Consider the following 26,714-nt stretch of genomic DNA (forward strand, 5'->3'; position numbering starts at 1 on the left):
TCGTATAGATGAAATCCGGAAAATGAGAGAAACCTTTGTATGTTGACTTTCAATTAGTCCACTCCTACAATTCCATCTACAGAGATACATTTAGTCAGTTTTTAGGCTGCTTATATAGCTCAATTAAAAACTGATTCAAGACCTCTCTCCCCAGGTAGCACTCAAGAAGAATGTGGTGCTGTGTGGGTCGAAGCAGGGAAGTGTCACTTGTGTGTTGATTATGTACATTTATAAACGCATATCTATACCTGGGTCAGTTGTTTTATATATTTTTTGTTGAGAGTATTTTAACCCCTATTCGTAAGTGTTATTTACCTATCATAGCGAGTAAAAGTGGCTTGAATGATGCTCAACCTTACGAATGTTCGGTACACAATCCTAGCCTTGTTCAAGCGCCCCATTACATGACCAATGTTGTTAACTCACTACAAATCCACAAAATGCTTAAAATCAAACGTCCACATGACCTTGCCACTCATCAAACCACATGGCGGAAGAAACCGCCAAAACCACTTCGGCTCTTCCCAGAGAAATGTGCTCCTTTTTTACCTTCAGTCCCACCACATGAAGATCTCCAAAAAAGTTCCCCTTTCCATACCACCTATGAAAACCAGACTAACACCCACTGCTTTGCACTCTACCCCTTATTATCCACTAGAGTTTTGAAAAGCCCCAGAGACGCAAGTACTGTACAAATGATAAATACAATCAGATGACAACCAGAGAAGGTGGCAGGAGGTTTACCACTGATAAACGCTGCAAGGAATAATGGTAGATGGTATTATGAGAGCATTCTTTGTGTGGAGATTGCAGTATTCATAAAAGCATGGATGTCTAGTGTGGAAGTTGGCTGTCAGAAGAAAGCACATAAATGTCGCAAAATAAACAAATGGTCAATTAACATATTCAGAGCACTAGACCTGCATGAAGTACCACTGCATGTTTTTCCCTGACCTCGGTGTAGATGCACTGCTCAACTGTGTTACTCTGTATGCGCTACCGCCCCGTCTCTTAAACCTGGCGCTCTCACTTTTCTATTTACCACGCCCATTGCTTTTTCTCTCGGCACACTCACAAAGACAAAATAACACAAGCACAAGGCGCCTTCAATTACTGCTGTCCTCCCGTCCTTCAACAAAACTCTTTTCAGTTACCACGAGTGCCATCTCATTTTTTCGAGCACGGTTTGTGCGAGTATGGATACTTATTGAGAGCAGCCTCAATTCAACTCTTCATTTTGCTTGTTAGGGGCTTGAGCATAGATAAAAGTGGACTCGTTAGTGTGGTTTTTGACTGAGGTTCAATGTTTCTTTGAGACACATATGAACAGTTTTGGGTGTTGATCCAACATTGGAGGCTTCGTTAGCACTCACAACCTAAATCATGGCTGCCTTGGCTATATTAGAGCAGGCATGTGTATGACGGCTTAGATGCATGATTGAGAACGCAAAACAGGACTGCATGCTGTGGACACCGGTATCAAGAGAGGAAATAAGTCCAGTACCACATAGAAAGTGATCTGTGAGGAATACCAATAGTGAAAGTGACTAATGCATGCTGGGATACGTAGTCTAAAACCCAGCTGTACACTGAAAAAGAGGAAACCAAAAGACTTGAAGAATTGCTATTAGCTGAACAATGACGTCTAAATACCAAAGACAATTCTGAGTAAGCAAGGAGGACCGATGTATGTTATGTATGCTGGTAAGAAAGCTCAGCTATATGTAAGAGCTTGAACATTCCCTATGAGCTGAGCAATAAAACCAAAACTGCCCAGATCAAGTTGATCCATGCAAAAAAGAAAAACACAATGCATGCTGGGAAATAAAGTCTCCGAAGTGAAGTGTCACGGGTGTTCAAAAACAAAGCTTTACCCAAGACCAAGAGTTCAATGTGATGATGAAAACTAAGTCATGCCAATTAGGCTTTCTGAGAAACTAAGTCCTTAAACTAATACAAATGTATCCGAGGACACAACTTGGGCCTGGTTCACAGGAGCGGTGTATAATGGCACAATCCCACAGGAAAACGCACTGTGAATCAGGCCCCAAGTCGAGATGATGCGTGTTGTGAAATGAAGCAGTATCTAAATAAACCTAAGACAACCTGATGCTGAAACCAATTCTACCGAAGAGCAAAAGTCATTATTGCGGCTTCTAAATATTAAAGTACTAAGAGTCAAATGTGAGGCTCTAAACTGATGCATGTGGAGAAACAGACTGGTTCCAAGGGCCACTGTTGGTTGAACACAGCCTTATCAACACTTAGCATACACTCTGACAAAAGACTAAGGGCTGCTCTGGCAATCAAGTCTTAATATAAAATGATTACTTACAAAAGAAGCCTTGTTAACTAATTATGAGTCATTGTTCAAAAACAAGTTTTATACAAGAGTAGAGAGCATTGTGGCAAAGCATAACATCAATTGGGAACCTAGGTATATGTATTATTGCGAGAATGAAGGTATGGAGGAGACAAGGACTAAGCACTTCTGGGAGATAAAAGGTTGCACAATGAGAGGCTGAGGCTACGAAAGAGAACCTCTTGACCACCTCAGACTCCTCACGCAGAAATGATGAAGGCGGACTGGGGGGGGGGGGGAACATTACGGAAGTGAAACAGAAAGACATCATGTTGCATTTGATTCAATTAATGTGATCACATTTTAGATATTGAATCACTGCTCATGAAGAAGTGCTATAATCCTTTAAAAGTTATTACAATCCCATATGTACTACCCCCCATTGGGAGCATTTTCCTTTTTTTTTTAACAGCCCCATTGTTTTCAAAACCCTTTGGTGCAGGTGTTTGCTATGAAGTCCGTGAACAACTGGGCACCTGTACCACCGCATTAGAATGGATGCAGGAAGGAGGTGGGGTGTAGGCACGTGTTGGTGGAATGATGCCAGACTACTTAGCAAAAGAACATCATGAAGGCGAGGGCCAAAAACAGACTTTTTAAAAATTGCATGCAGGGGTCGCATTTCCGGCTTAAAGGCCACGCATAAAAAGTCACTATCCACCTCAGTTCTTCACATCACATACTCACACAATGTCTTGCTCGCCAAGATTCAATTATCAATGGCGAGGTTGCTAGGATAGGAACTTTGTTACGTTTTTAGTTCCTAACTGCTCCTTGAGGTCCAAGAACTAATGCAAGCCAAATAATTTGTTAACACAGTGGTATTCAAACTTTTTCATACCAAGTCCCCCACCCCCTCTTAAGTAAAAATACTGCTTCTGTGCCCCCCACCTAGGGGTTAGTCCCCCTATTGGGACCAAAGGAGGTCCAGAGGGGCCCCAGGCTCTTTCAAATCTAAGCAGATTTTCTACTGCTCATATTTTCTATAAAAAGACATCACCTTAAGCCTTTTTTATAATAAAAAACAGTAATCTTAATCCCTTTTCAAAGAGTTTGACTTTTGGATTTTACAGATTAAGCAGTACAGATCGGAGTGCAGGTGCGATGTGCGGACAAGGTAAGGTTCACCCGTGTGTTTTATTTGACAAGTTGCAGGGTTTGGAATTTGTGGGAGCTGTTTAGCTCCTGCTTCTCCCAGAAGAGCCTGGTTAGTTTAAAACCAATAGTTACTAGGAGCCACTTTTGGCTCTGGCCAACTGGTGCCTTCCAAACACGCATCAGGGACATTAACTTTGAGCGTTCATGAATGTAAATAAAGAAGCATTAGGACACATTGAAATATAACGGATCATACGTAATGGGTAAAAAGTTAAAGTGTGCATCTCATGTACATTTGCTGTGTGCCCTTTACTCGCTCCTGGTTCCTCAGCACTAGAGCACTCACACCATGCCTCTATATGTTGATGCTCGTCAGTCTGTGTCTTCTTGTTTTAGAGCCTGGAAGAGCACGTGGAACAGCATGCCTTTCAAAGCGCCATTACTGCCCCACTTTCTTGAAGACCAGATCACCCGGCAGCAACTCTAAGCCTCCAGTCTGCCTGCAGAGCATGTTGATACCCCAGTCCCTAGTCTAACCGGAAGGGGAACTGAACCCAAAACTCAATGGACTTACCACAGGGACACCAAACATTGGCCACCTAATATGAAGTGGAACCCTTGGACTCCCGAGCTGCCATTGATAAACTGCGGCGGTCCTGCAGGAGAGCACCAACCTTGCAGAAAGACCGAATGAAATTGGCTACGAAAACCGGACCAATCCTGTGAAAGAGGGAGGGACATTTAAGCAGGGGAGAGGAAATAGGAAGCATGGGTTACCCAGATGAGGTCAGCAGTAGAGTGGAGAACGAGTAAAACACCAGCAGGAGTAAGGAGGAAGCAGTGGAGTGTGAGGCTGTTATTTGAGAAGGTGAAGTATTGGTTTACTGAGTGCAATGGTACTGCAGAATGAGTGAGTGAATCTGTGCAGCAAATAAAATTAGTTTAAAATCATGAAAGTGCGTGCAGTGAGTGAGTGAGTGAAAAGAAAGTGGTGCTGTAAAAGAGTCCGTGTGGAGTGATAAGGAGTAGTGGTAGTGTGGGAGGAGTTGTAGTAGTGTAAGAGAAGAAGTAGTTGTGTGGTAGGAGTGGTAAGTGTGGAGATGGCATAGTAGAGGAGGAGAGGTGCAAGAGTAGTAGGAGGGATACAAGAGTAGGAGGGGAGTAAGAGAAGTAATGGTAAAATCAAAAGATGGAGGAGAGGAGTAGGAGGAGTGATACTGGAGGAAGGGAGAGGTAGGGGAGACACGAAGGGGAGGAGTAGGTAGAAATGGTAAGGAGAGTGTGGGCACGAAAGCCAACCTGTGCCCCACTGAGTAAATGCAAGGCACTATCCCAGCTCCCCATAGAACGCTAACACCTGGTTAGAGTAGCGGCGAATAGAAGTCACAGAGGGAGGTAAGTTAGCCTGCATTTAGAAAGACCAACATTTGGGAAGGAAGATCTAGCCAGTAGGAGTTACCAGGCTATTGATGCTAACTTGGGGGTTAAGGAAACCTGAATCGCAATTCCGCACCCATCCCAGGCTCTAGGCCCCACAATGCTACAATAAAAACCCTTGAACTATCTTGCCCGTGTTGTGTGTCATGCTTGCCATCACCGGATGGAGGTATCTATATTTGATTTTCAAATAGAGGAAAAGGTAACAATCGAGGAGAGAGCATGTCATGTGTCCACAAATTCAGAACCAAGAAACAGTGGAGAAACATGCACATATAGGTACATCATCAAGATCTAGTTCATCAGGTCTGGAATAAAGTTCATACAAATCAAATCCAACCAGAATTGAATGCTGTCAAATAATCATGTACCCCACTTACGATAACAACTTCCGCTGTTGAGGGATCAAGGAACAGTAGTCGTCGGAATTAATTAACATTATGAAGGGGTCGCTGATATGGTCTCCCAGGATGCCGGTAAAATCTTACATCCTAGTTTATCCTCCCATTTCCCCATGTAGCGCATCACCTCGTCCGTATTCCTATCAATATTTTATTGATGTTGGACATTTTGTGACAGGAGAGAGTGAATAAATGTACATTTTCAAACAAACTTCACTCTGAATGTTTCATCTGGGTGAAAGTAGAAGCACTGCCCCTTGTCTCGCAGCAGATCTGCTAAAGCCTATCCCATGGATTTATTCTAGTTCTACTGTTCTCATCCTCTCTGTTGTAAGCCTCCCCAACCCATCGTGTCTGTCCACTCCAATATATGATGCTCCTGTGTTATCCTCCTCCATCAAGCCAATCCGAATGCCAGTAAATTAAGGCATGATCTGGTTTCAAATGTAGGGTATGATCTTTGAAGCCTTCCTGGAGCCATACTGTTTCTTAATTTCAAGCAGTGATCTCGCCTGTGCCTCTGCAGGTAGCCCTGTCATCTCCTTGCAATCCCCATTGGTCAAGCAGTGCTGTGTTAGATTGGTCAGAGCTTCTGTGGCCGTCGACTTCTCACAAATCCTTGCAATGCACTCTGGTGGAGCTGTAAATTCACAAATCCCATAAAACAAACTTATTTTTGTAAACTCATTGAGTAGTTTAAAGGATTTGAAGTTTGAAAAATGTTGCCTTCTCACTCAATATTTGCTCTTAAACATTGTTGTATTCTTTCACTTGTCCCTTGGCCTTGTTCTTAAAACCAGACCACCAGCATCAGCTCATCGGTCCTCTTCACTCGGCGTGTGCAGTGGGTTCTCGGCAAATTCTTCAATATGGTTCTCACAGCATCACGGCACTCTGCTTTCTGCAGTGTACTTCCACAGGTTCTGAAGCCCAAGTCAACTGACATCCGTCATAGCTTTTCCGAAATACCATGCCACTCACTGTCAGACAGGATCTCTTGACAATCTTTGGCTCTGGAACCCACCAGCTTCCTGGACTGTCACTTTTCTGACCAACAGGTCGTGTTGCTCCTCACCTCATCCCCAGTTAGATTTGCTGCCTCTGTGTTGCAGCAACCCACACCTTGCAGAACCAAGCCGCAACCCATCCATCACAGGCATAAAAGATACACGTTTTCTTGATGTGTACTTTATTCGTGGACATCAGGTTTTGCAACCAACATCTTTCACCAAACGACAGACAGGAATAATCTGTTAAATCGTTCAAGTGTTCAGCCACCAGAGATACTTAAAGGTTTGCCATATAGTCAACTGCTTGGAGTGAAAAGGATGGTTAATGATGAGGACCAGTGTAATAAAGTAGTAGATAAAATGACCAGGGTGCAAAATGTGCACTCGCCACTGGCTGGCGATTTAAGGCTCTTGGCGAGTAAGAAATGGTGTGCTTGTGTGTATGTATAGAATTGAGGTGGCGAGTGACTTTTTTGGCTGGTTAGTACATTGCAACTTTAACTCCCCCCCCCCATACGATGAAGACATTTTCTGACCACGGTTACCCCACAGATGAACTAGCAGCAGCCAATGATAAAGTAGCACTAAAATCTAGACATCTGTTGCTGCATGCACTCAACCATCATTAGTCTACATATATAAATACTCAATGCAGAGCAATAGAAACCGAAAAGGTACATGTAAACATTGGTACTCTTTAACATGGGATAGTAAAAATAGAAAATATTTTCCACAATAAACCGGTTTTTGACTACAAGCGATGCAGTGATCTCAAAGATTGTTTAGTATGTACTGACAACATAATATACCAAGGAAAAATATCCCACATAAGAGGCCAGGTACATTCATTGCCTACATTGTAGTAACTGTAACAATGTCACCAATGGAAACAGTTGTTCATCCCGAAACCAGTGAAAAAGTATATCTTAGACACTGCGACTTGTGAGACTGCAAACATTTCTTCAATCCGTTGTTTAGGTAGTTTGTACCATTAGAGGCTGTCTTTAAGAAAGGGCAAATTGAGGTGGAATCAGCAACGGTCCCAGCTCAGCAATAGCCGAGCATTTTCACGAGAATAGACATTTCAGAGGAAGTTGGAATATTGGATTGATATGTTGGACTCTAAATGAATTGCATTCCTCGTTCATTCCGTCTGGAGAAACAGTTCCTTTAAAAAATGTTGGTAATTGCCATTCACAGCACAGCTTATTCGTGTTTATATCATGTTATAGCTATTTTGCAGTCTGACAGTTTGAAGTTTCCTTATGTTTCAGCAAATCATGAATATGAAGGACTGTAAATATTTCGATTTGTATCTCAATGTGCATGGTTCATTGTTACAATTTTTTACATGTAGAATGCGTTCACAGCTTCCTACACACATCCTTGCTTTGCATGCATGCTTATTATGACCCATTTGTACTCGACTCGAGTCGTACAATTCTCCATGTAGATCATGACCCATTGCATTGGTTGACATTTAGCAAGGGACCTTGTTTTTCCTATCATTTCCCATTATTTAAACTTTTTTTGCACTAGTTTTTCTATTACTCTGTTGTACTCTTTCGTTAGTACATCTGTTCTTTGTTGCTCAAAGCGTACATTTTTTTTTTAATCAAGCATTCCAGATTCGTTGTGTCATTCCGCACCATATTCACACTTATGCTGCATGGGAAGACATGCCAGGGCTCATAAATCTACTAGGGAACTCGCATTGGCCAGGAGATATTATGAAGGGCGAGCACCGACCTTGCTAGCGAGTATGGGGGGGATGTTTGAAACTTTTATTTTAAATGTACTGCAAAACAAACTGCAGTAAATGGTAAATACATTTTCACTGTGCATGGATGGCCTGACGGTGGCAGCATTTTACAAGATACACAGTGTGTTTATGGTGGCATGCACCATTTTACAGAAAGCACTGGTAAATATGTTGTCACCACTCACCATGGGGAAAATGCACTTCCCTCTCTTAGGTCGAGCATGTAAACCAAGGCACACGCCCTCCAGGTCTAGTGGGATTTTTAAGAATTTGCAAGGCCCGTCTATAGAATGCCTTCTTTACCCAGTGTGGGGGCCTTGCGTCCCTTGTTCGAGAACCTCGCTGCTGCTTACAAGGATTGTTTGTCAACTAAGATGGCATTCTGACTACTTTGTGAGCCTTCCACATTTATTTATTCTTGTATTGTGTCCTCAACTTTTAAGCAGCATGTTTTACTTACTTTTCAATGTTTCTCTATATTTTCCTTCCTTTCACAGTATCTTACCAGCGGAGTAAGTAACACTGCTTTTGTTGTCACGTGGTTCAGGCATTTACTTTAACAGGGGGTAGATCCATATCCTCTGCAGGTGCCTCCCTCTGGAACAGCCTTCCCGCCTCTCTCTGCCTTGAGCGCTCCCTAACTTCCAGAAACTCATCAAGACCATCCTCTTCTCTCCCTCTCCCTTGCTAACCTCCTCTCTCTTTCTCTCCGGCCTCACTCCTCCATCTCTCACCTAGGTTTAGCTTGCTGACTGGTCGACTGGTTCACCTCCAGTGCCCAAAAGGTCCCAGGCTCCCACGCCAGTCTTTTGCACTTGCCTCTAGGCCGCTGCACTTTCAGTTTACACTCCATGAGTGGGGCAACCTCTCTGCACTTAACCAAGGGCCCTGCTGGACCGGACTAGTTTTTGTTGCCACCCTCCCCTTCTCCGCACCACTGTATGCAAGTATACATTACCTAAATGTTCTAGAACCAGTTAATGGTCTGTCCTGCCCCCCCATCCACCCACCGTTTCTCACCTCCCCCTCCCGAGCTTGGTCGCAACTATAACACTTCACGCACTTACACTAAGAGAAATGTTGTGAGGCCTAGTATTCTAGTTTTCCATCTCTGTTTTGATCATTGGGAATCTTCAAGGCCTAAGAATGACAACTGTATTCCCTTGTTCCCTTCCCACCTTGAAGTGATTTGAAGCACGTCACCTGTGTATAAGCACTGTATAAATAAACTGTAAATAAATAAATCCCATGCCCTATATGCAGGATACTGGTTCTCGCAGGGACCTGAAGTCGTGCATATGAGCTGGAAAGATATGGAGCCTCACCCACTAATCTCAAGGCAGTCATTTTCAGCGACAAATACACTGACTCCTGCACTTTCTATTCAGTCCATACGATTGATAACGCTTGGGCAATATTATTCCACAGGCTGGAGGTTATGCTTCTCTACCATAAGGATGTACCACTCTGGAGTTTCCCGGGGCTGGCGCCCACACGCAACAATGACTTGCAGAGATCCTGGGGCAACATCACTGGTTGTTCATTGGGCCATCTTTTTTCGGGTGGGTTGTTTGTGAAACGATATGACAAGCTTGGCAGCAGCTCCATTGTTATTCTGCAATATTAGAGGTTACGGGCTGGAGTAAAAAAACGGCTGATGTTCCCACATGAGCCTGAAACTCATCCGCTCATCGATACAACAGTTATGTGTAAAGAGCCTAGACGACTGGTATCCAAACTGTATGGTCTGGTTCTGAAAGCCCAGCCCACAAAAAAAACTATGAGACAGAAATGGAAACAGGACATGCATCCAATTTACGGATGTTCAGTAGCAGAAATGCTGTACACCTACTAACGAGGTATCCTTGTGTTCTCGGTACAGAATAATACAGTCTAAGCTCTTCAATCAATAGGCCAGCAAAACTCGCAAAATGTAACAGTGACACTTCTGATGAATGTCTCAAATGTGGCCACTCCCCGGCCGACACAGTACATACGTTCTGGCATTGCCCGTCTACGGCCTGTTTTTTTGAGGGGAGGTTGAGGTTGTAGCAACGGCCATTTACAAGCAGGAGACACGTGACATGTCCTGCGCGGCATGCTGGTGTTATTCCCATGCTTTGGACGCCAGACGATAATCTATTTACCCTGACTTTCCAGAATGACAGGCCGGCTCGGGGTCAGCAGATGAACTCAGCTGATTCACACGAGCACCCTTCGCGGCCCAAGGCCAAGCTAACAAAGCCTTCGCTTCAGCAGCCGCTGGGAACTACCCGTGAATGAGGCGACTGCCCCTCCAACAGACTGTATCTTCCACTGTGCTGTCTACAGTTTCTCGGGACTTCCTTCCTGCACACGCATAAGGCGGCTGTGGCGCCGTTCAGAATAGAGCACTAGTAACCAGAACAATGTGTTCGGATACAAACACTGCACTTGTTCTAGTCAGTGAGAAAACGCCCTAGTTCCTTACAAAATGCTGGCTTCGCAGCGCTGTAAATAACGCAGTGTTACTATACCTCAAATGAACAGTACCTTTTAGAACTATTCCGGCTGCTTGAGACTTTTGCAAAGGTCGCTGGGAGGGGGTCACACAGCAGGTACCACTGCCCACAGACAGTTACAAAGTATGCCCATCCTTAACTAAGCATACTCATGTAGAATGTGTATGGAGTGGCCAGTGACGTTTTTAATTACCCTGAAAAAGACGAACGGCTCAGGGTGATCCTCTGGCCTGTTGACTGCATACAAATATTTGCATTTACATAGAGACAGGCAAGCCGTTTTCCTACTATAAACACTTTGCAAATGTAACCACCAAGAACAAGGCATTTCCATAAAAGTTTGTCACAATGGCAGGGGTATAAGGTGAGATGGCAACAGGAGCAGGCGAGGGGTGGAGGCACAATGGTGTGTACATTTGGCACCATATATAGGGTAGCAATTAAGTTTCAGAACAAAATGTTCAATTGCATGGTTATATAGGGAAGAAAGGGCTGGAACCAAGAGGTCGCAATGATTTTTAGTGGTTGGTAAGGGTGCACCTTCCTGGTCAAGCAGAAGTCTCTTTAGAGACTACTGAAATCTTTGGGCAACGGCCATGTTTTTCATTTCTATGAATGGGGCGTTTCAGTGGAATGGCGAGAGTTGTGGGAGAAGCAAGAGGGAAGTCCCGTGGATAGATTTGAAAGGCAAGGAGGAGGAACTCGAAGAGAGATAAAACAAGGACTGCCATCCAGGGATGGAGACCATTGGGGGAGCTGGGAGAACATTGAGGCATGTTCTAGAGGTTGCGAGAACCAGAGTTCTGTATCTTATTGAGAAGTAGATGGGAAAGCCAACGAGGAGGCCAGAGCAAAAGTCCAGAACTGAGACCAACAGAAATCGAGATTTTAGTGGAGTGATAAAGGAGTGGATTGTCCTGCTCTTTAGAAGGTTCCCCTAGCTTTGTCAAAGATGCCCTGGAGTTGCAAGTCTTGGGAGATGGCATAAGCCAGCCAGAGAAAGCAAGGGGAAAGGAAAGGTGATAGGCCATTGAAACGGGGGAGATAAGATTGCCTAGTCGAGTATGGCAAAAAGACTGAGACGTGGGAACATTGTATGTGGTAAATGAAAATGATTCGGGTGTCAACAACGGGAGTAGAAGAAACTGAAAGGGTGAAAAGAAGTGGGCCCACATAAGAACGCGGAGGAGACACTGACAGCAGGTGTGCCTTTGTGGAGGCACCCGAGTTCCAACACAGGTTAGTGGTAGGCCTTGGATGAGGTCACTGAAGGTGACGAGTGGTAAACAGCACCAAAGGCTGCAGATAATGCAAGGAGAATTCGAAGAGAGGAGCGCTGTGAAAAGCGGCTGAAACTGGCGACGTCTAGGAACGCTTTGCCTGCTACGAAATCCAAACTGAAGGAGGAAAGAGGGAGTGGAAGGCACACGTGACCAGTGACATTAGCGGTCCCAAAAACTCTTCACAAACATTGATATTACACTTTAAGATTCCTTGTCCCCCGTCATTTTAGAACGAGAGTCTCGTGTCATGGCTCCCATGCCTTAACAGCAGCCTTGCAAATGCTGGGACGGGGTGTCCATCTTTACTGATATGTTCTCGCAGGAACGGCTTGTATTCCGCAGAGGAGGTTGAAAGATGAGGTTAGAGGGGAAGGGGGCGTGGAAGGGCAACAATATGTGTTATTGTGGACGCTGGTGAATGTTTGAGGGAGTAGACGCAAAGTGTACAGGGTTGTGCTGCATTAATAAAGCATCTCAGTAAATGGCAAAGTGGATAAACCAAAGTTAAGGGAAGCCTTGGTTTCCCACACATTTTTATTTTTAACAGTGTTTAATCACAGATAAGAAAGATCACACCCAACCCAAGACCTCTCAATCGAGTCAGGCAGCCAATGATTCTGTTGAACGCAACATGATCAAAGTTTGTGAAGTAGTGGGGAAGGCGAGGGAGACATCCTGCTAGCTGGCAGTGTGGCTGGTGTCAGATGCTTTTGAGAATGTGATGGACAGTTGTCCCTTTGTAGCAGGCAGGGAAGGCCGCAGTTGCAAGAGGGCTGTTTGAGTGGGGAGAGGAAGGGGCAGCTAATGGGCGCAAGGCCTTCAGCGGTGTTGCAAAGGGGTCCATAGGTGTGCAGAATGGGTGCTCGCCCCGAGGATGGGAACTAGTTCATTACATGGAGTCTGGGAGAGGGGCTGGAGGACACATGCAATATGGCTAGGAGAGGGTCAGGGAAGGAAGAGGAAGTAGGGAAGGTTATGAGTACAGAGGGCAGTCAGGGTGGCCATGATTTTCGAAGAGGGACAAGGAGATGCAGTGTGGGTGCTAGCGTGGCCTAAAGGGGAGGGCAGGGGTCATCTCTACCAGTTACCTTAACAAACTGGGCTATGTCATTGGTACATGGGCGGAAGAACGTCCTTGAATGTCTTCTCATTTACTTTAAATGTTACTGATTTTCTAATATTTGGGGCACGCACTGTAAAGATTAATGCGGTTTGATCTTCAGGCTGAAGGAAATGTTTAATGTTTACATTCCTGCGTATGCTTCTCTAGGGGGTTCCCATTGCTTGGCAAAAAAAACACTTTACCAGCATGTGCTTAACACAATGAAGAACATCAAATCACACGCTTGACTGAGTAAACCAGGGCAATGTGCGCCACACAGATTACGAAACCTTCCAACTGACCTGTCCGGCTGTATCGCAGAGTTGAAGTTTCAGCGGTTTGCCATCAACGGCCACGACAGCTTTTCAGAGAAAGACACAAAAAGGAAAACAATAAATAAAGTTAGTGGCCTGGTTGGATGACATTTTTCCGTGAGAATATAGCACCCCGCCACCCCAGCCCTCTCGTCTCTCTGTCCTTTCAATTAATTCTGGTTTAATGACCTGGAGAGCTGGAACCAGATCAGTCGCCAACACTCGGCTGCGCCGGCTTCGGGGGTTTACGACTGATTTCTCCCAACCCATGAAGTGACAAATGAACTGAAAGGAGAAGGGGCTTTTGAACGCACGCACAAACACCGGGTGGGGGGTGCTGCTCCCCCGCATTGGCTTTCTAGTCACGTTTGCCCTCCCAGAGGCCTGCGAAAGGAATCACCCAACGGGTGAGTCACAAAATACACAGACAGACATATCCTCATAACGCTTCTCTACTTCCGCCGTCTCAGCGGCTCGGGGAGCATTTAATTATTAATGACTGTGTGAATTATGGTAATTCCACAAAGAGGAATAACCTGGCAGCAGTAACGTTTCATGAGCAAGATTCAAACAAAAACACGTTGACACGCCCTCAGGTTCAGAGTATAAAATGTGAAAAATTGCATTAAGAAAAACACAATATCTACCGGAATTTCCTGTCACTGTTTTGACATTCATTGTATGGTAATGTTTATTTGTAAAGCGCCTATACACAAGGAAGGTGTGTCAAGGCGCTCAAGGAGAGAGGGAACAAGGGGGAAAAAACAACAGTCATTCAGAGCCCTTTCATTTCTGAACGACACAAGTCTGCACAGGCAGAGTAAGTGCATATAATACAATTAACAGTGTAGATAACAGGAAATAGGTCTGCCAACGATTCTGCAGTTTTTTTCCAAGTGCATTGAGGCTCCACCATGCAAGGAGGGGAGACAAGGACGATACATAAGACGATCTTCAAGGCATGGCACGTTCAGATGGTAAAGGAGAGGGGGGCAAGGGCAGGGTGGTTTCAAGTATGCCCAGTCAGTAGCTCAGGTAAGTGCAGAGAGATGCCACTCTCATGGGACATTGGGCCTCATTCCGAGTACGGCGCTATTAACGTCTTGGTTGACGCCGTACCCGGACCGGCAGCGCCTTGGTGAATGGCGGAATCACCGCCCCATTCCAAGGTTGGCGGGGCGGTAATTCCCCATTCACCAAGGCTCTTCCCCATTCCCGAATGAGCCCCCATAGGGCTCAATGGGAATGGGGAAGATGCAAATAACGGTGACCGTTCATTACGGTCACCGTTATTGGCTTGGAGGCCCCTTTGCGCCCTCGACTTTAACACCTGCTCAAAGTAGGCGTTAGGGGCGAGGGCGCAGAGGGAACTCGGAGTATGGCGGTAAGGGATTACCGCCACCGGTCTCGTTACCGGTGGCCGCTATCCCTTACCGCCATACTCGGAATGAGGCCCATTGACCAGTGCAGTAGCGATGAGGCAAGTGCAGGCCCGGAGGCAGTGCGGGAGGACTGGCAGGGGTGCCAGGGACCTTTGAGACTGAGCACCCGGCAGTCAGTCAGCAGTTAACAGGACAACTGTACTCTTCTGCCAAATGCTAGTACTAGAGGCATTTTTATACGTTTTGCCTTAATAAAAATATCAATGCAAAAATAAATAAATCATCACGGGAGAGTGAAAATGTGTATTTCTTTACACTGGGCCGTGTCGGCATTCTGTAGCAACTGGGTATTTCAGTCTTCCTCAAAAGCCTCAGTCACTTGATTTATAAGCACTGAAGTCTTGATAAAAACAAGCATTAGCAAAGCCAACGTTTTTGGCATTAGTATAGGTGTTAGTTATTTGCCAAGCACTGCAGTTTTATGTCCTGTACTCGCTCCATTTTGCAACTGCTGTCACCAATGGTCTGCTGGTACCATTATGGCACTGGCAGGTAAATGCCTAACCCATACCTACACAAATGCCAAAACTGTTGGCATTGCCAATGATTGTTAAAGGATGTCTCAGGTAAAACAGAAATGCCGGCCTGTGAGCATGCACCAGCTTAGTTCCCGTTTGCCACATCTACATTTTGCTGGACTGGACTTCCCAGCGCAATCCTTGAAGATCAATTGGATCGGTTTAACTGAAGAGCAGTTTGTAAAACAATAACATTACTAGAAAATAACGATTTGTTAATTCAAAGCTGAGAGAAGGTGCAGGGCGGCGACAGGCAAGACACCACCATTGCACATAGCATCAAGGAAGAGCCTTCCAGGATTTAGCAGAGGGACTCTTAAATGCAATTACTCAGGTTCTCATACCGACACAAAGAAAAACGGAGGTTTAGTTTACAGCAATGCTGTGTTGGGTGGACATTTGACTCATTTAACTTAAGAGATGAAAAGATTGCCTTCACAGAAACTTGCAATACATTATCATAGACCTTAAAGACTTATCCAAACTGATCCAACTAGATCCAAATGGATTGCTAGCAATCTAGGCGTAAGCATCTACGCACCCCTCTTTGTACCTACTATCTTACACAAATCTTAACCTGGAGTCCCCTCCCTCGTTGACGTCTCTTATGGAGTCATTTTTTAGGGCACTGTAGGCCCCTGCTGTGACCTGGTCTATGTGCTTGTGGACTGAGCAATGGCAGGCAGGAGACTCAGAGTTTAGGTTGAGGGAATTTTCCACACCTGCCAAATTTCCTGGCTTTAGTTGCGATTAATCTGATCATTTTAGCTCTGTTTTATCTAAAGTTTTTTTCACTGCATTTCAAGGCTTTTGTATTGTTAGATCGTCACTAGGGCCTACCAGTCATGGCCAGTGGCCACAGCCTACTGGCATGGCCCGTATCCCCCAACTAGTAAATAACCAGAGCACACCGGCCTTGGCCACTGTCAGTGCAGCAGCAATGCAATAAAAAGAGCAGGGACAGAGACAAAGGTCCTCTCTTTCTCCCCTCCTTTCATTTCCACTGTTGTTTCCCCCGAACAATTCCAGCACCCCCATGTCGCCTTGTATTATCGCAGTAATCATTCCTCAGCCAACATAGCATTTGCTGCTTACAGGGGAAATGGGAAACGTCTTGAACATGTAAAAGTCTTCCTCATCCCCACTACCACGGTCCATGTGTCCCACTCCTCCACTCTTGGACTCCCTTCTTGGCCCCGCTGTTTAAATCCTACCCGAACCTCTCCCTTGGCCCCCTTTCACACGCCAGTTCCTTGGATGATTTTGTTGAGCATAGTTGCAACATTCCTGCGAGATTTCAGTGGTAAGATACAAAAATGACCTGAAACGGGCTATCCAGCCATCACCACACTCTCCAATTAGCTAGGTGGTCCCCTTCCACCCTCCCCACATGTGAAACCTCCACTTTCCCTTAATATCATTGTGTACCCTTTTCAATTGTTCATCTTCCAACAGGAAGTTCTTGCATTTAGCAAAACAAAATAGCAGCTTTTAATTTCTAAAATAGCACAAGGCTGCAATGCACCATGGGAGTTATAGTATGTTTTTTGGGGCAGGTGCATTCCCTTCCCCATCTATTTTTTATGACTATGCGGATTTATACTAAATGAAAAAATGCATTTTGCGAAGCTTTCTGCACAACCAGTTTCATATTTGGTGCAAATCGGTCCAGCAGTTTTTTAAGCAAAGGGTGTTCAATGGCAGCATTTTTTCTCCATGAGAAAATGAATTGGAAAAGGCAGAAAACAGCTTTATTGCTCTCCCAAATTTGCTCCAACATTTACAGTTTTGGGGCCCCATGGCAGATGTTTTTTGGGGGAAATGTCTGCCACATCCATTCAGCGGGTCAAAAGTTACCAGCAATTGAATTTTGGGAAAAGTCAATGCAAAATGATTATCTTACATGCCCGTTTGGCAAACCTATAGCCAGCAAAAGGCTCTGATATGCTGTTAAAGCAGAAGCTATTGCTGGAGAATATGGAATTTGTAGTGCATTAGTAAATCCAACCTTAAAATGAGATTCAAGCAACGCTATATTTCCAATCGAGAATAACAACATTCTTGACACATGCTTCAGAGTGCTTCCATATAGACGTGGCGTCCAACCCAAATATGGGAAAACTCCAAAGGGTCTAAAAGCACAGCTGCTAGGCTTACATTTGTCCTAAAATGACCAATGACATCACAGCAGCACTTAAGTACCTCCATTGGTAGCCAATAAAGGAACGTGCCTGCTACAAGACCTTGTGTCTAGTCTCTAACACACTTCAGGATTCGAAATTGCTGGGTGCCATTTAGCGCCTGTTTATAGTATAAAAGAGCCTGGTTGGCTTGCCTGCAACAGCTACAGTTGGCTCCCAGGCCAATGGGTGCCGTACTAACACCCATTTTTTATTTTTTTTAATTTTTATTTGTGTTGGCAGAGGCAAATAACATACACACACATCAGAGCAGCCAAGCATTACAAACTGAATAAGCAACAGAATACAGTGGTACATATGAGCTGTGAAAGATAGCCGGGAAGGGAATACAGCAGCGCAGAGCATCCGGTGCTGTGGCCATAACAGACATGATTACGGTGAGTTGTCTGCCGAGGAGGGGGTATCCAGGCCGTTAAGATAGGCATTCCAGATGTTTTTAGGCCGAGAACAGGCCAGGAGGGTGCTGAGGTAGTCCTCCTCACAGTTCCGGGACATGTCAATAGATTCAGCCATTTCTGGAAGGTAGGAGGGGTAGAGCACTTCCAGTTCTGCAGAACACACTTTTTGGCAATTATACAGCCCACATTTAGGAATGTAGCCGCCCCTCTGGCTTCCTCTGCCCCCCATGCCCCAAACAGCACTCCCAGGGGGTCAGGTTCAATAACAATATCACAGATTTCTGACAGGGTTTTCAGGATCTCATTCCAGAATGCAGCTAGCCTCGGGCAAACCCAGAACATATGCAAATGGCCCGCATCCTCCGCACCACAGCGAGGGCAAAGCCGTGGGTGAGAGCGGGCAAACCTGGAGATCCTACGCGGGGTGTAGTATAGCCTGTTTAACAATTTATACTGGATGGTGCGATATCGAAAGTTCAGGGAGACTCTATTAGTGTGGGAGCACATATTCCCCCACAGTTGGTCCGTGAGTTCTACTCCTAGACCACCAGATTGTTTGTGTCCTGAACACCACCAATATTTGATAGGACTTATATTTTCATTGTTTTATTTTTTTTGGGTCTTGAAATAATGAAATGTATACACACATCCACATTAATGCTACACGTTTGTAATTAATTGACATAAAAGAAAGACATTCAGTTTCAACAACAGATAGACTGTGAGCAGGCTGGATTTTTCCTCTAATCACGAGTCGACGATAATTCTCAATATTATTCTAGATTTATGTTAAAAAACAAGGAACCCACATTACTGACCAGCATATATGTTCAAAATATAGATTCTAACTTAGCATTGAAGACTCTACCATATTCTGCTTATACCACACATTGTATCGCGTCAAAAGTAAACTTTGTGACGTCACGACGTTGACACGCACTGAAGACTCTACCCTATTCTGCTTATACCACATATCGCGTCAAAAGTAAACATTGTGACGTCACGACGTTGACACGCATTGACATCATCACGCTATATAAACATCAGAACGGCCATTTTTGTTCAGTTGCCGTGCGTATGATTTTCAACATACGATACATGCACAAAGACGTCCCTCTTTGAGGTAAGCTAAATTAGAACTTTACACTCACCACATAGAATTATCTTATAGGATTTCGGTAATTGATAAAGTTAGCCCCTAATAAACCTCTTTCCGTTTTACAGGGCCCACGTTGTCATTGACCGCGTTTCTAAGATCCACCATAGGAGCGTAGAGCATTAACAAAGCGGGAGATTACCCAAAATCCCGACTACGACCTACTGATCAGGTAAACATCTATACCCTTTCTCCAATGGACATGTTTGAGAATGCAAACATGGTTGCAGTTATTTTACATCTTCACTTCTCATAATGATAGGGACTCACAACCCCCTTTTGTATAATTTTTTTAAAATATTTTTTTAGGATTGACAAAGATATACCGATCAAGATGGAATTTGTATCTCCAACTGAGACCACACTAAGAAATGAACAGGTGATTATACATTAAGAAAAATCCAGTCATGACAGACAGGGACTATGATGTATCATTATGATTTAAATAACAATATACTTTTTACTGTTAATACAGATAAATTGAAGAAAAACACGTTTAGTAGACATCTTCTGAAGAAGGGGTTCTATTCGCCCCGAAACGCGTAAAGCATACAGTACCTTGAAAACTTGGACTCTGCCTACTAATACACATTGGATTGGGAGTTCAAATCAAGTACAAATTGTCTACTATAAGTCATTTGAACTACAAATATTAATATTCAGTTGTCTGGACTATGAAAAATAGTTACTGTGAATACCATGTATTGTAAAAATCAGTTTACTTTAGGTTTTATATGTTGATTATAAACTGTGACAAATTGCATGTTGAATTATTATTTGTCTAAACTAACCCCATGAGGGGCACACAATTCATGGATGACGATATCATCCCTTCATAAAGATTTATTTTTGAAATTACTCAAGAGAATTTGGTTGTATTTTCAACTACAAGGGTGTGCAGGGGACGGGAGTGTTCCACAAAGGTTGTGGAAACCTGCTGTTTTCACATAATTTGATACAACCCAGTGTCAGGGTTGATATTCTCCCCTGCACCCCACTAAGTATCGTAATGCTCTCACCTCACTTAAACTAAAAGGTGTGCACTAGGCAAACTTGTTTGAACCTCCCTATCATAGCACCAGTAATTTAATATTGTAAAAGGTACTATTAACATATTCTGAGTACAGTTGTTAAATCTGACCCTTTCCTCCAGCGAGTCTAAAGTCCTCAGCCCTATCCCATAGCATTGAGCCCCTGCATCCTGCTGAACTTCCGTTCTGTTGCCTTATCCCCTCCTCTGATAGCGCTATAAATCTATTAAAAATCCAGTGTGAAGAGCTTCACGAAAAAAAAGGAAATCTTAAAATAGATTTGCATGGCACCTGCTATTGTGAGAGTCAAATGTCGCTCCATGCTGAAGAATGCGTTGGCTAACCACTCCTATGCAAGCCATGCGCAGGAGCCCAGCAATTCCCACTTATTGTAGTCCCTGCAGGACAATTATTGAATCAATATACTCTGGCTTTCTGCTGCACAAACTCCCCAGGGCATCCTCTGTTCTAATCATCATGCCACCAAGAACTCCTGTGGTGTACGTGTTCACGACGAATCTCTTTAGCATAAAGAAAATATCGGCAGATAACTACTCTGCCAGTTCTAACACCTGAAGCCACCACGCACGGTGGCACACATACCAGGCAACACAATATATCGCAACAGACAGGCTTGCCATCTACTGACATTTTCAGAGTTCGTTCGTTATTGTGCAGAAAGAAGCCACGAATGACACGTTGCATTACAGATGCTTCTGGCTTCCATCATATCCCAAAGAACTTGAAATTATCTAGGGATGACTGTCCCAGTAAAATAAATAAATCCCACATGTGTCGCTGTGCTCGGTGTTCACGGAGGAGTAAATGTTGACCACAGCGGGGGTTTGGGCTGTTTGGACTTTTTGAACTGGTAATCAACATAAATCTGGTTTTAAAAAGATTTTACAGTTGCTCATTCTAAACTACTCACAGCAGCGTGGCAACTGCAGCCAATGGCGCCATCTACACAATGCATCCTTTCCCTGATGCTGTTCAGAGGCTGGCGCAACGGCATACATGGACTACTATTGTAGTCTTGTGATTAAGGGAAAGAGATTACGATCTTTTATTTAAATGTAGCACCCAATCGGCTGCCAGATATCGGATGCCTAGGGAAGAACGGGGCTATCTGACGACTGCTATTCGTCCACCTGCCAGGGTAAGAATACTTTCTGGCATTGTCAAGTCCATAATTGTAGGGGAATTTTACATAAAAATGTTTTATGTGCTGAATATACACCTGCTTCTGACCTGCCTCCTCTTCCCCTAACTCGCCCACTTGTTCCACTAATTGGAGTAGGAAGAGCTTTCTCTGGCGAGGGGCATGAGGGAGATGCAGAAAGGTATGCACCACTGGTGCACTCTAGGATGCACTTCGGGCAGAGAAGGCTCAACATGTACTGTGGGTGGAAGCAATGCTGGCCATGTTCCCATACGAGGTCGAGAGGAGGCACTGGCATCATGGCTGGATGCAACCCTCAAGTGGACTTGGGCTCTCAACCCAGTGTGCGACTATCACGCCCTTTAGGCGGTACACCCCTGAGCCTGGCTCCTGGGAGACAAACAGTGCAATTTGGCTTCAGAAGTCATGTGTTTATGAACTTTCACCCTATTTTTTTTTAAACGCCGAGCACATGCGCAAAAATGACACTAACGTGTCATAACATCACAGCATTTTGCAGCGAGAGTGGAGGGCACAGATCTGCTGGACGTTTGCACTTTGTATTTATTGAAATTCAAAAACGTTTCACCAAGAAGCAGCATACAAAAACCATAGTGGTTGCTCGAGCAGCACAAACCTCTAAAAAGTCACGATATCGAACATATAAGCCGGCTCGGTGGTGTGGCCGGTCATAGAGCGGGTTAATGGCGACCAATACTTCTTCACTCTGTGCAGCCAGTGGTCGAGGTAAGATGTGGAAGTGGGATTATTTTACTCTATTTTTTAACGCCGAGACTAAAAATGATTTTTTGGAAGGAAAATTGGTGTATTTTATAAGCGAGTAAAAGTAAAGTAGGTTTTAACTGTAAAACATAAATGTGTGTAATCTAGTCATTCATGCCTAACTTAAGATCAATGTGACCTCGGTAGACTAGACAGTAATAGCAGAAGTGTCTTCATGTGACGCTACCTGAACCACTAGTCCAAACAGCCATGTAGCTGTGCAGGTGACTGCAAAGGGACATGCTCTTATTTCTCCGTACCCTTTTCTTTTTTTGTAATATTTGCCTATTTTTAGGGAGTAAAAGTAACAAATACTATCTGTAGGGTTGTGCACGGATACAAACTGGAATGCAATCCAATGGCGAAGGTGATTAGGGATCATGGCAGAAGAGCGCGACGGCACAACACCCGTGAATCAAGTCACTACTGGAATGTTCTTAATGTCAGGTGGTAGGATGCTGCAGTGATGCCGAGCCAGGTTTACACATATTTGTAAATTCGGCCTAGACAGGTCTGCAACTGTTGCATTTTGACAAACACTCCCATTACCTAAGGTTAGCATTCATAACTACTTCACCCTCAGTGGTGGAAATGGAAAAAAAAAATTGGTGGGGGATCATACAAGGGCCGGGGTAGGAGCAGAGTTTGGATGGCAGTGCCCGAGGAGGTGAGGTTAAAGGGGGGCGGAGCTGGCAGTTGACCTCCGATCAAAGGAAATGTCTAAAATAATAGTTTCAAACGACGCTATTTCTTTCATGCCGCTTCTTTTCCAAACTACATTATCAATTCCGCTTTAAACCACTTCCATGGCACTGGTGATGAGTTACTTCACTATGCGGATAATAGTTTTGACCAACATTGTTGCTGAGTAAATATTCTTTAAAATGCTCAATGTGCATCCGATTTTATATAAAAAAAAAAACTTCCCCATGGGTACTATTCAAACACAGTGATTGCTGTTTGCCATAAGCAACGCTTTCTTTTACTTGAACCACACCCAGCACAGCTCCTGCAGCTCCCCTCTGAAAGCAGTAGGGTGGCTGCATGTGTGTGATGTTAATAGGGGTATTTATTTATGCAATGTGTGTTGGATACCTGTATATTTATGTATTTAAGCAATGTTTGTCAGATAGAGGTATCCGTCAAACAATGCATAAATAAATAATCCGGGTCCATGTATCCGACAAACATTGCATAAATAAATAAACCGGGTCGTGGCTGAGGACCGGGCCGTGGCTGAGGACTGTAACTTCCTCTTGTGACCTCTTGCATGGGGTCACCAGAGGAAGTTATAGTTTGCTCACAGCACTTTTTTTCCCCCCTTCTCCCCAGCACAGAGCAGGGGTTTGGGGCGGCTGACTCTGGCCGGATCCCGAGATCCGGCGAAACATATGGTGCCGGATCTCGGATCCGGCCCAATGACCAGCGCTGTTCAGCCTTCTTCACAGTCATAATCTGAGGTCATATCAAGCAGCAACAATGACCAATGATAAACCACAGGTGGCTTATGTCATGGGCATTTTAATGTATCAAAACATATCAGAATTGCAATGCTGCACCGAGGACAAGAGGACCACAGCTACAGATTTAATAGGACCCGTTTCCAGCATCAAACGATAAGCTCAAAACTGATATGCACCTCCACATGTCAACTGGACAATCAATCCAAGCATGCGCACCTTTTGGTGGGATTGACACTGCACAAGACTGAGCCATCACCATCAACTAAAGGTTCCACGGAGGGATTCTATGACAAGGATGCAAATACATGAAAAAAGCAACCCATCTATGCAGTTCCCAACTACCCTAAATATATCCAGGAAGTGTGAAAAAAACACATTGAGAGTGGAAAGGACAGAAAGATTTCCAGAGGCATGTGAACATTTCAAAGTACCACAGAGAAAAGGTAGGCAAACGACAAAGCCAAGAAACCTTAAATAAGCCTACATGTAAAATGGGGCCCTCACCCCCCCCCACCTCCCTCGCTGATAACACAGAAGGGACCCTCTGCAAGAGGCTCAAAGCGATAAGGCTGGGTCAAAGGGACAGGGCAAGGTACCAGCATAAACCCCAAAACCGAAAAGGAAACTGGCTTCTTCCAGGGTTAAACGCAGAAGTCAACTGGTAACAGTTTTTCGCCAATCCAAGGTTACTCCAGCAGTTTGTAGAACTTCCGTGCAGAACACCGACAATGGTGCATGCACTTTACTATGGAGGCAGGAGTATATAGGAAAGACAGGTGCAAGGGTACCACCCATTTACGTCATCCACCCAGATGGGCCTATATTATTTAATATGAGCTGGGGAAGAGCTTACAATGTGCTCTTCTTTAGACTAGAAGGAGGAAGAGAACCAACGTATTAAAGGACTCAAGGTCAAGGCCATGAGGGGTCTATTCCACGAACATTTCCTGAGGACACAGACCAAAATACGCCACCTAACACACACAAGACTAGAGAGAGACATCGTGGACGCCCCTGTGGCCCTGTAACAGTTCTGGAAACCTGCCATTACTCACACAATAACGCACGGCAGGCCCCACACACTAGTCTCAGGAAGCCAATGGGTGTGAATCTGGTGCCATGTTAATGGCATGTCTTAAGGTCTTGTAGAAGGCACACTACAGAACTGAATTGCTTTCTGGCCCCCGCGTGAATGGCTCTGCAGCCAGTGCCGTAATGAACCGACAACACGTTTCTTCTGTCCTCAGCAGCATAGTCTTTCTTATGCAGAATGGTGAATTTCCAACTGAGAGACCAATAGTCACCTTGCAAATCTTTGACAGTTAAAGCAAGCAACACAATAAAGCACCCTTTGAAAATGTGTTCATACCCATAATGCTTGATGTGCTAAAAAGCAAAGTTTGCTTTGATGTCCTTAGTTGAATGTTCTTAAAACCATACATAACACCCTTGAGGTTTGTGATTTTATTACACAACTTATTTTATTGTGTTTCTTAAAGCGCTGAAAATAAAGCGTGTAAATAGATATTTTGCCTTTTGCATTTTTTAAAATATACTATTTGATAGTTGGTCCCCACAACAGACCATGGAGGGTAGGGGGCAGAACAGTGAGGTGGAGCCTCCAAGTTTCCCCCGCCTATTTTCTGAAGTGGCCTCTCCCATCACCACTTAGCACCCCCCATACCCCCGAAATGTAGGTTTAGCTACACCTATTAGCAGCATCTCCCGTCAAACTCACGTGGTGCCGGTGTAGAAGTCAGAGTCAAGCTGTTTTAATGATGGATAGGGAAGGGGTGCATACAGTCCCAAGACTAAATTTGCTAAAGCAAGAAGGGAGGATGGACTACAGACGTGGCGGGGTGAGTGTGATACACCCACAAACACTTGGTACTCTATGTAGAAGGTGCCAGTGATGTAGGACTCGGAGACCACGCGTGCCATAAACGGTGGCACATGCAGTGGTGTGGATAAAAAGGGACAGTGTCTTTGAACGTGATACAGTTCTATTATAGCAAAACTAAGACACGTCACCCCCCTGCAGATTCCTCCAATCGCCCTTCCCTCTTGTAAGAGATGCGGTCATTCTTGACTTTGGAAGTCAGTGCTGGGAGAAATACCCGATTTTGGGATCCATCGGGCGGACAACTTGAGCTCTAGCAATGATGAGCCCTGCTGGAATGTTCGACCAGTCGCGCTGACCGGTGTTGCCCTTTTTCCTTCCTTTGCGCCAGGCCAGCCAAGAATCCGATCCGCCTAGTTATTCTGTGTGGGTACTTCATGCTGCCCGGTCTTCAATGCACACCAGCCCTGCCTGGCACTGATCCAAGACCCCTCTTCTCCTGGCGATCACATCCGCACAAAGCACGGACGGCTTCCCCGGGGCACCACCCACTGAGCACGATGCCACCTAAGGGCTGCAGCGTGCCCATCGCTGTTCACGGGGCCTTACCTGAGAAGTTGTCGTAGGCGGTGGGCACGTACTCGGTGGGATACCCGTTGGTGGTGTAGCTCACTACCAGGCTGGTCTTCCCCACGGCCCCGTCCCCCAGCAGCACGCACTTCAGGCGACGCTCGGGCGGTCCCCCTCCTCTCCCCTGCGCCCGGTTCCTGACTCTGCGCGGGGGCACGGGGGGCGCCTCGCCCGGCGCACTGATGTAGCAGCTCGCGGCGGCCGCTGCACCCTGCGGCTGCTGCGGAGGCATGGGCCCACCCGGGGGCCGCGCACACGCTTATCCTCAGGGGGTGAAGCTTCTGTCAGGGTGGGGGTGTCTCGCGGGTGCCTCCCTCAGCGGCAGGTCGCTTTCTTGCGCCTCCTCCTCTCGCGGGCCCAGGCGCCGGCGACGGGCATGGTGCGGCGGTTCGCGCGCAGCTGCAGACTGACTGGCCCCGCTGCGCGGACTGCGGTGACATAACCACAGGCAGGGCGCGCGCAGCAGCCCCTCTGACGTCACCGTGCCGATATGCATCCTACACCGCTCCCACCGCTGAGATAACTCATCTTCCCCGCCAATCCCCTGCTGCCAGTGGAGGGATGGAGGTTGCGGCGAGCCGCCTGATTGGCTTTGTGGATTCATTTAGGAAAACGAAATCTGGCCCTGCCCCGCCGCTGTCGGCACATCTGCCAGTAGAAGAGGTGGGAAATAGGCTAGAAACGGCCAGACCGTTGCGTGCAGCCTAAGAGTAACCTAGATGAGGGCGCCTGCATACACCGTAGCCGCCGCTAGGACTGTGGTGTGAAGGACAGACGAAGCAAAGGAATGTGCAGCAGCTCTGCACGTATTTTTTTACAA

General features: G+C 45.3%; 1 protein-coding gene across 1 annotated transcript in view; it reads right to left on the bottom strand.

Moving 5' to 3' along the window:
- Nucleotides 1-26,329, bottom strand: part of RHOU (ras homolog family member U) — a 47,854-nt gene extending 21,525 nt beyond the window's left edge. The window contains exons 1-2 of the mRNA XM_069606927.1: nt 25,874-26,329; nt 13,259-13,317 (exon numbers count right to left, since the gene is read on the bottom strand). Coding sequence (XP_069463028.1) covers nt 13,259-13,317; nt 25,874-26,126 — 312 coding nt within the window. The 5' untranslated portion in view covers nt 26,127-26,329. The remainder of the gene's footprint in view (nt 1-13,258; nt 13,318-25,873) is intronic.
- Between the last annotated feature and the right edge of the window lie 385 nt (nt 26,330-26,714).

This window comes from Ambystoma mexicanum, chromosome 4p, assembly GCF_040938575.1.
Source record: "Ambystoma mexicanum isolate Mex_15411 chromosome 4p, UKY_AmexF1_1, whole genome shotgun sequence".
NCBI classification, from domain to species: domain Eukaryota; kingdom Metazoa; phylum Chordata; class Amphibia; order Caudata; family Ambystomatidae; genus Ambystoma; species Ambystoma mexicanum.